We start from the raw sequence: 10604 nt of genomic DNA, 5'->3' as shown, positions 1-10604 counted from the left end.
AACCGAATATTCGGTACATCTCTAGTTGCAACCCGGTTTATTTGCCGGTAGGTTGGTGTGCCAACTAACATCGTTACATATGCTTTGTTTGTCTGCAAATCATGCCATAGCCGATGTAGTGGTCGAGAATCAATTGGCATTGACCATCAATCAATCAATCAATTTTTTATTTGTTTCAGCGCCAAAATATAAATATGACATATAGGTAACACATGTAAAATAGGCATTGAAACAAAAAGGGTGCAGCTGGAGCAACAATTTGCTATAGAGAACCTAAATAACTATTTGTTTTCGCTGAATGGCTGTATAAAATGTGAACACAAGAAGAGAAAGAAAAAAAATAAGCACTGCGTTATACGGTCAATGTTTTTGTAAATGCATTAAGTAAATAATAACATGAATCTTTGTGAAAATACGGCTGTAACAATAAGTTCTTGACTCGTTGGGTATTAGTAAACGGTATTTGCGTCGCACAAGTAATTAACACCATAACACCCCGTGGTATGTAAATAATGCACCACGTGTGGTTCATGCCAATTGCACAGCAAACCTAGGAATTTTGAGGAATGATAGTCGCTCATATATATGTTGCCAGTATGAAAGATTTGCTGTTTCTCATGAAAGCTTTTAAGCCTGTTTTTTGGTGGTTATTTTATCTGGTAATTTATTCCAAACTGCGGTCCACTTGTATTTAAGTGTATTTTGAGCCCGACTTGATGAAACTTGTGAAACGAAAAATTTTTGTGTTGTAGCACCTCTTGTTGCACGTTGATGTATTGCTGATGTGAAAATGAAAAAAAGCCGAATGGAGTCTTTTGTTTATGAACTGAAATGCAAATTTTGCCAATCGATCTGCTGGACGAAATGGCTTGAATTTTAAAGCGCCCTTTGTGCGTGCATGGAGTTGGTGCATTTGCATTTTACTAACAAACTATGACTTTCAGAGTGCTCAATCAATCTATGAATACCAACTGGGTAATCAAAAGTCTTGGACAGATCAAAGTTTGGTACGTTGTTTCTGTACTGTATATGTTTTTGTGGAATAAAATTCTTCGCAGAAAACCGCGGTTATTGCGCGTGTCCTAAACTTGATCCAATAAAACGTATGTTGCTATCACAAGCAGGTTTTCCAGGCTCAGCTCTATAGGTGCCACGCCACATCCGTACTATGGTGTAAACATGACACTTTAGTTTATGTGGAACCAGGCCCAGCAAAAACCCCATCCCAAATGAGATGTTAATGCCGATATCACGGGCCGGTATCTTTTTCACTCGTTGTTTAAAACAAAAAAGGCTTCTAAAGGCGAAATGTGAGAAGTAAGCAGCGACAATTGACGAAGTTATTTGTAACGTAATATTTGGAAGGAACACAGCCTTGGATCATTTTGTATTAGCCTTTGTGGATAAAGGCTGTATGCTGTCTATATAAAGTGTTATAATAAAATTTGTTAACCTCTTATTTTAGAACGCCCTAAAATGAGATTAATGGAGTTAGATGTAAGTAAGTAGCTTGCGTCATTTGAATTTACTGGGTGACTGGATTATAACAAGAAATTTGGAAAATCTTATTTAGTTGCTTATAACATATTATTACGACAAAGGTAAGCAATTTCCAACAATTTATTTCTTTTTTAGTTTAATGAAATTTTACCTAATGTTCTTAATAGTATAGCAAATATTTCCGAAAATAAAGGTTTAACGTCGTTTTGCATTTTGCTGGTCTTTTTTGTATTCATATAAATCGTACTTTTTAAGTCTGTATTTAGTCATTGATAAAGTAAACCGTTTTGAACTGCATGTCATTAGGCCAAAAAAGCAAGTTTAAAGTGGTAAATGTGTTTCTAACGCGCCTAAAGGCTTCCTTGATGTATCACAGGTATGACAAAACACTTCCAAGAGAACGAGTTTATGCCGAAACCTGATAGCCAAGAGACACAGGCAACATGGGCCTTGATAGCTTGGTTAAGTCTCAGCAGGGTCCATCACTTTGAAGGTAAAAGTCACCTTAGGTTAATATTCCATGTCGACTTTTCGGGAATTTTTTTCTTATTTTTTTACAGAAGAAGAACCAAAATATTTATCGTTTGAGGAATGGATGAACAAATTTGGTTAGTTTACATTGGTGTTGAACTACAAATCCACTAATATCTGGCACGTACGGCGGCCAGCAAATGTATCGTCGGATCCTGGGCGGTACTGTGCGCAAAATCAAAATTGAGTCAAAGTCTACCATATCCAAATACAGGGGTCATAATGAGATTTTTAAACATTCCATGTCAATTTAGCTCCATTTACCTTAAACTTTTTTTCCGGTAGCGGGCCTTTAAAGCTCTTCTTCGAAGTCAGACCTTAGTAAAGCTATATTACAATGGTGCACAACACGCCATATAGGTTCTCCACTTTGCCCCCTAAATTGTATTAAAATGCATATGTCTCATAACATTAAGGCCAAATGACTTAATGTTTACATGAACCTTTAATGTTTCAGTTACTGTGACTATATGAAATTCACTACTTTTATTAAATTCTTTCGCTTAGGCTCATATGCTTATTAATGCCTAGAGACATTCGATCTGATCGCGTTGCCGTAAAACTAGTTTGGAGTCTGTAATAAGACATGCTACATATGAATAAAACAGATTTGATTCTGGAGAACGTTTTTGCTTTTAATTTTTTCCCCGTATTATTTAGACAAGGATTATAAAACGAAAGAAATCAGAACTAAACGCGAAAATCTTTGGATAGAAAACGTTGATATGATCAAAAAACACAACAAAGAATACTTGGCTGGTGAACACGGTTACCGAATTCAACTGACCCGGTGGAGTGATCGGGTAAATGTATATTGCTTTTAGTTTTTGAATGTCTTTTGGCTACCTAAACAAAGTTGTAAAGAAAAGTTGTATCCATCATATCCGCATTAACAGTCCAACTATTTCTATTTGTCAAGTTGTTACTAGGGCCCAGCCGATTCTAAACGTTAAATTACTTGGTACCAAGCGGTTAAACCATTTTTTAAGATTACGCTACAGTTTAATTTAAATCAACAACGTTTTGTTTTGAGGTTCATTGTATTGCCCCGTTGGTGAATATTCCAAGACTTCAGAAATAATCGTGCACTGTACGACGCGTATTCAGTGTTATTTACCCTGTATAGGACATCGAAACGTTGGTATAAAAATACAATTACCAGAAAAGCTCTATAAAGTTGATATTATGCCTAGCTTACATATATACACCCCTGTGTTACCGAACCGCTCCAGTTCCAGAGAGTCAGTTTCTGTTTCTAACTTTAAAAAAAACTGATTCCATAAACTCGCCGGCATATAACTTAAAAGTTGCTCTACAGATACCGGTGCGCAATGCATTGGACAAGCCGCGTGGTAACATGAAACTCAAATAGTACTCAAATACAGCATGTTTTTCTGTAGACTTTAGAAGAACGATCGTGGATGAGCTGTCAGATGCCTCCGATGCCATCTGGAGCCCGACCCACAATTCGCACCGACAACGTAATTCCTGCACGTCAAGCAGATAACCCGAGATCTGTTAATTGGCTTTTAAATGGTTGTGTCACTGCAGTGAAGAATCAGCATTATACGCCTACCTGTTGGATATTTAGTACAGTAGGTGTTTTGTGAATATATTCAATGTAAATTCGGTAATTATACCATAAGCTTAAGGTAAAACAAGATCCAGGTCCTAATAAGTAGCCTAAAATTATTTTTACTTTTGAGCATTGGTTTGGATTTAGAAATATATAAAAGGTGCTAAGTGCTATTTGATTTTGTCTTCAGATATCCGCTGTAGAATCGCACAACAAAATCGTAAACAGCAGGCTGAATGAGTTATCTGTTCAACAGTTGGTCGATTGCATACTGTAAGATTGAGGTCTTACGGCCTTTGCGTGTTCAGATTGGATATTAATTGCTCCAGAAGTTGATTGTTTTTGTAGTTTATTCGATTCTACTCAGAGCGAATCCACTTACATCAATTCAATGCAGTACAACAGAATAGTAGTACAAGTAGAATTAGACTGGAAGTAGAATGGAAGTAGAATAACGCTCGGCCTAACTTACTACGTATATATAGATCTAGACAAACCGTCAGTTATTTCAAATATTGTTTACCAACGCTCAACGGTTATGCAATATCAGGCTCTGAAGCTATTGTCCAACTTAACGGTCAGCATCTTAGCAACTCTCCAACCACTGCGCTTTTGTGGTGACAACGCAGTCTGAGTAAACACAAACAACTTCGTACACAACGAGTTAGTAGGGGGAACAAAAGACCGTTACTGCACTCAATCAATCGGCTGTTAGTGGACAAACATTATTTAGGGCGTTGGACAAGATATCAAAAGGGGCTATTCAAATTCAAACGGTTCGTTGCTAGTAAACAACGGCCAAAATTTCACTAGTGGAAAATCCATGAAATTAGCACAAATTATTAAAACTCAAAATTAATACGTTACAATATGCCCCTTGCCAGCAAATGTTTCACTTTATAATATCACAATACAAGAAAAATAAATCATAATGCAATATGAAAAAAAAAAAAAAAATTGTACACGTATTTTAGAAGAAAAAGACAACATTCGATTTTACACCGACAACCAATACGATACGCTTTTGAAAACAACGAATTTGCGTAACGCTCGCGTTCCTGGAAGTAGTTTTTCAATCCAGTGCGTATGTTGAGTTGTACGTCAACAGTGGTGTGGTGAAAATTTAAATGTCCTCCTTCTCTGAACAATGCGAAACGACATCCAAAGTTCACATCTGAAACAATAAAATAAAAAGACAGTATACAGAAAATACAAAGCTATATAGTAGTTTGCTTTGAGCTGGAACAAAATTTTAGGTTGTTTAAGATGAAATCACAAAACGTCACTAATTAAAAATCGCTTTTACTTTATATGTATGAATGCTTCAAAATGCAACAACTTGGCTTAAGGTGGGAGCAATATTCGCTAGATCCCATGGCTTTGCGTGGCAGCCAGCGGCCGGTATAGACATCTGGTCTATAATAAGTAAGGACAACCTGGTCTAGAATCATGAGGCATTGTGTATCCATTTGGAACGCCATCTAGCCAGTAAAGGTGTAGCAACCTTGTAATAATATGTCATGACATGAGTAAAGGCGCATCGCGCAACAATATAGGGCATTCAGCCTCGTGCAATGTAAGGTAAATCATAGCTCAAGTAGTAATTATGTTGCTTGCAGACAATGTGAAAAATATATACAACCGGGCGACTACGCGCAACTGCTAACGTATTTCTCAGAACCACGTAAAGGAATGTGTGCTGACCAGCAGCACGGTGTTGCTACTAAGAGCTAACTTTTCCAAACGAGGGGGGATTACCTTGAGAATAAAGTGTCTCAACTCTCAAAAATCGAGTCTCCACGAAGCTAATGGATACAGAGACAAGTAAAATGCGATAAATAATTAGATAAGTCTCGGAAATAAAAATTCGAATGATATGATGTGTTCACAGCGCTTAGCTCACTTAAAAACATAGTGATGGGGATAGAAAATGACATAATAACATAACATTACTGTTAGGCAAAGCTTGCAAAACAAAAATACATATGAAACTTAACTTTTGATTTTTAAATGAACATCCTTGAAGCTATTGTTCCGTTTCCATTTTCACATTCGTTTTCATACTCCTTTGACTTCATTTCAGAAGGTTTTTGTTTGGTTGAAATGTTTATCAGCTGCCGTTTCGTATTGCAGTTCGTTTGCAAGTCCTTCCTTTCGTCGGATTTTTGATAGGTAATTTCAATATATCACAAAAGGGCGTCAACAAATTGTAAGATTGAATTTAATTTTCTTGGTCAACGGATGAATCCAATCACGTCGCGGTCGCCAAATTGTATGAGATTGAAGGTCTTACAGCCTTTGCGTGTTCAGATTGGATATTAATTGCTCCAGAAGTTGATTGTTTTTGTAGTTTATTCGATTCTACTCAGAGCGAATCCACTTACATCAATTCAATGCAGTACAACAGAATAGTAGTACAAGTAGAATTAGACTGGAAGTAGAATGGAAGTAGAATAACGCTCGGCCTAACTTACTACGTATATATAGATCTAGACAAACCGTCAGTTATTTCAAATATTGTTTACCAACGCTCAACGGTTATGCAATATCAGGCTCTGAAGCTATTGTCCAACTTAACGGTCAGCATCTTAGCAACTCTCCAACCACTGCGCTTTTGTGGTGACAACGCAGTCTGAGTAAACACAAACAACTTCGTACACAACGAGTTAGTAGGGGGAACAAAAGACCGTTACTGCACTCAATCAATCGGCTGTTAGTGGACAAACATTATTTAGGGCGTTGGACAAGATATCAAAAGGGGCTATTCAAATTCAAACGGTTCGTTGCTAGTAAACAACGGCCAAAATTTCACTAGTGGAAAATCCATGAAATTAGCACAAATTATTAAAACTCAAAATTAATACGTTACAATACCCAGTGGAAATCGGGCGGGACAGGTTTATGACGCATTAAATTATGTTGTGGAACGTGGTTCTATTTCAGAAACAGATTATCCACAAAGGTTTCCATTTGAGGTTTGATGCAATAGTTTAAATTTAAAACCGTGTTAAGGTATTCAATGTTATAGTTTGTCAAAATAAACTTTTGCATTATTGAAGTCCTACACATTTTCATTTGTTCAAATTTAGCGTGGCACTTGCACATCGGCGGGAAAAAATATTGCGGTCAAACTAAGGCGATGGAAGTCTATTGAAAACAACCATCCAAGCAATCGGGAAAAAGATCTTGAAACTGCTGTGGCGCGTAAGGGACCAGTGGTTGTTACACTTGTCTTTTCCAGCGAAACCCAACTGTTTAAGTTTTCGTCCATGTCACATTTCGAAGGTAAATAATAAGTCTAATATGTATGCCAAATGTTACATATTTTATGTTGATGGCACAACTGGCTTTGCAATTTTAGAGTTCAATACCTTTTGCCGACTGCTCTAGACTTCCATTTTCACTTGCCACAGACAATTAGGGCTTGCTTTGACCTTAATTAGTAAGTAAGTAAGTTTATTTCGCACGAAATATTTAAACTACAAAAACAAAATAAATTGAAAAGAAGAATGTGGGGGGTAGCGAAAGACTCTGTGGTCACCGTGTCAGCTACCCCTTCTTACACAAAAATTTACACATACACATGCACGCACGCACACTGTACATACAGATTTATGAAGAATATAAGCATAAACAGTGGGGAGTTACCGGAATTTGTATGCAATGAACAGAAAAGTAGCGCAGTATTTAAGTACGTAAAGCAAAAGTTGTAATGACAAAAGTGCATGTAATGAAACAAGTGGTTGCGGTAAGCGAATGTAATTAAATTAAAACAAAAAAGGTGCATATGTGTGATTCAGCAAAAAGTAGAGTGAATGCTGAAAATGAATTTGATCTAAGAAAGCAATGATATGAAAAGTTTGTACAGAATGGCAGGAAAACGTAACAAGCATAAAAAGGTTTTTTACAATGCGTCTCAGATATATTTTACGATCCCTTTCCTATCGATTGGAACCAAGTTAAATTCCATGCTGTCTTGGTGGTGGGATACGATTTTCAAAAAAACAAGATGGGTAATGGATACGACAACTACTGGATCATTAAAAACAGGTAAGCTATTACTTTTAAGTAATTTAGACAGCATTAATTAGGCCTATTACTGCCTTACTAAGTTTACTGAAGTTCATTACTGGCCATTTTTTTCAGAAGTGGAAACGTAGCCTATTAGCATTATAGGAGGTAGATCTACTTTAGCCCGGTTATCAGAGTATCGAAATTGGCAGCCTACACAACATGGAATCATCTCCGATAGAACAAAGAAAAATATTGTAGCCTATAACTGGTTTCAAATATTTCTTGAGGGCATTGTACTGTTTTAGGTAGTCAGTTGATCGATACAAATCTACGTAGGTTTATTCGATTTCAACCGTACTTTACTACTTTATTCCATACCTTTGTTCTTTGTGTTTAGTTGGGGTACTGACCACACTTCCGGATATCACAAGCTTGCAAAGGACAGGGGCAACAACTGTGAAGTAGCATCCAAAGCAATATATCCCATTGTAGAGCGATCTGTTGAGACTGCTGTTTGAGTTTAAAACGAGTTTTGTTCTGTACCGTACAAGCGATAGTTTTTTTGCTTACGTATAATAGATCTTAAACTAAATATGTTTAATACAACAGTTAAATGCTAGCCCGTTCACAGTTAACAGTAACTCAAAACCTGGAGTTACGCTTTTTTGCAAATTTTCTAGCACAAGAAAGACAGAAAAATCGTAGGAATTTTTACGTCGGGTAAATAAGGTATTGATTTTAATTCAAGCGTCCAGGCCATAGAAATTGTGAAGTGACATATGCCTAATGATATTAACATTGTGAACAAATAAAAAGTATCTTTAATCCGGTATCTGATATTTTTTCCTCAGTTAAAACTTGGTTTTAAAGTTCATAGCTTTTAGAGGCTTCCTGGGTATGACCACTGTAGCACAACACCATAGCCATATCTACAAGGTCTTAACCTTTTGTCACGCAATACAAAACTAAATAAACAAAAGTTGTTGTGGCTGTGATAGGACGAAAGACAACCTGTCGTTACAAGTGATTTCGATACCCGGTGTAAGGTACGCTATCACGATATTACGCTTGTACGTTGATACATTTGTGCTCTGGTCTCGCTGTTGTTAACGCATCATTAAGGTCGTTTAGTTTAAGTAACTAGTAACATCATACAGACGTTGACAGTTATTGGCAATGCCACTCGTCGTTGAAGGACCAAGGTTGTTGAACTTTGAAGAGTGGACTAGAAAATACGGTACGTAAAATACTAGTTTGTTTTTAAAACATCAATTTGCAATACGATTCGGTTTTTGTTGTATAAATATCAGTTTTTCATTCCTTATATTATGCCAATAAATGACGTTTGCGTCTCGTCACAATGGTTCTTACATGTCTTTCACAGGTGGCTAAACGGTCTGTAGGCTAGTTTACAACTCGCAGCCTTAAAACAATTAAAACAAATCCAGTTGGCCTATATCTCACAAATTCGGCTGTGCTATGCGGGATGTTAACAACATGTGTTGTTTTTTGATGACGAGAACATTTTTAGACAAGAATTATAAATCTGAAGAGGATAAGAATGAACGCGAAAAACTTTGGAAGCATGACCTCAAAATGGTCCGTCAACATAACCAAGAATACTTGGATAAAAAACAGAGTTTTCGAATTCAGCAAACTCGCTGGAGTTTAGGTAAAGCTTTTTGTTACTAAATCACATTGATCTAAATCATAAGCACTCTTACATTAGAATCCTATTTAATTCTGTTTAAATAAAATACTGATGATCGATGCTATTAGGGCGAAATATGAATCTTAAAATCATAAGATCAGGTGACCTAATGTTTTTCATAGACATAGACCACTGAATTTACCAGTTTTTAGGAAACTTATTTTTTTCTCATTTGCAGTTTAGCTACAATATTACATAGTAAAAGACTAAATGTAATCTATATTTCATGTTAAGCAATGAGTAAAAATCAAGTTTGGGTCGGAGGCGAGTAAAGTCCCCAAAATAACATTGACTTAACTTTCTCACACTGCCAAAAAGGATTTTAAATAGTTTTACTCAAATTAAGGTAATGTGACAAATGACATAATAGACACCGTTGGTATAACTACGACACGGATTGTTTTCCACTAGACCAGTGGTTCTTAACCTTTTTTCCTTGCTGCACCCCTTTCAAATCACCAATCACTTTTCGCACCACCTTTCAAATCACCAACCAATTTTCGCTCCCCCTTGCGTATAATCGCTTAAATAGAATAGACCTAACCAACCTTAATGATTCAGCATCCCCGCACCCCCTAGGAACAGTTCTTGCACCCCCTAGGAACAGTTCTTGCACCCCTTGGGGATGCGTGCACCCCTGGTTAAGGGCCCCTGCACTAGACTGAGGAAGAATTGTCGTGGATGAGTTGTTTTGAGTCGCCCGACCAAGCTGGTGTACACCCGAGGGCGTCTATAGATCAAGAAATATACGGAACAAAATCGGAAGTTAGTTCCAATCCCACAAGTTTTGATTGGCGCAAAGTTGCCGGTTTCAACCATGTTACTGATGTTAAGGACCAACATGTAACGGGAACCTGTTGGGTTTTAGTGCCGTAAGTGTTTTGTCACAAACATATGAATAATGTATTTTTGGTTTAAAATTTCATACCGGTACGCAACAAAGCGAAAGGAAAAAACGTTATTCGTTCAGTGCATGTTATTTGTTTTGTTATTCGTTTTGTTACTGATATTTTCATTTCGTTCCCACGGTCTGACAGAAATAAATTTGTTGCGGTATTTTTCGGTATTTTAATTTGAACAAAACCATTTCGGTAAAGTTTATTCCTCTTAACCAAACAAATAAAGCAAGTTGCAACACAAAACAATTATTGTCCGGTGGTTATTTTATCTTTGGATCGATTATTTAACATTTTGGCAACGTAATTATATATATTTTGTTATTTCGTTCTGGCGTAACGTTCCGTTTCGGTATGAAACACTGATGAGGAAATT

The 10604-nt window shown here is 36.8% G+C and overlaps 1 protein-coding gene across 2 annotated transcripts; it reads left to right on the top strand.

The window, feature by feature from the left end:
* Positions 1-1877: 1877 nt before the first annotated feature.
* LOC145230397 (cathepsin 8-like) lies at positions 1878-6935 on the top strand. 2 transcript variants are annotated; one of them, XM_080095823.1, is made up of 5 exons: positions 1878-1993; positions 2061-2108; positions 2692-2834; positions 3432-3626; positions 6697-6935. In XM_080095823.1, exons 1-5 carry the CDS (start codon positions 1879-1881, stop codon positions 6898-6900), a joined length of 705 nt encoding a protein of 234 aa, XP_079951949.1. In that variant the 5' UTR covers position 1878; the 3' UTR covers positions 6901-6935. The 2 variants fall into 2 exon arrangements, with proteins under 2 accessions (XP_079951949.1, XP_079951950.1); XM_080095824.1 differs by lacking the exon at positions 6697-6935 and adding an exon at positions 3798-4281.
* The last annotated feature ends 3669 nt before the right edge of the window (positions 6936-10604 follow it).

This window comes from Phallusia mammillata, chromosome 5, assembly GCF_965637545.1.
Source record: "Phallusia mammillata chromosome 5, kaPhaMamm4.hap1.1, whole genome shotgun sequence".
Classification (NCBI taxonomy): Eukaryota; Metazoa; Chordata; class Ascidiacea; order Phlebobranchia; family Ascidiidae; genus Phallusia; species Phallusia mammillata.
Note: the sequence above shows the minus strand (reverse complement) of the source record. Positions and strands in the feature narration are given on the sequence as shown.

Bases quoted from the DNA above. Each gene is read 5' to 3' on its own strand.
- LOC145230397 (XM_080095823.1), top strand. From the start codon at position 1,879: ATGACAAAACACTTCCAAGAGAACGAGTTTATGCCGAAACCTGATAGC. The intron at 2,109-2,691 runs GTTAGTTTACAT...CGTATTATTTAG, and splicing joins GGAATGGATGAACAAATTTG to ACAAGGATTATAAAACGAAA. The intron at 2,835-3,431 runs GTAAATGTATAT...GTTTTTCTGTAG, and splicing joins TGACCCGGTGGAGTGATCGG to ACTTTAGAAGAACGATCGTG.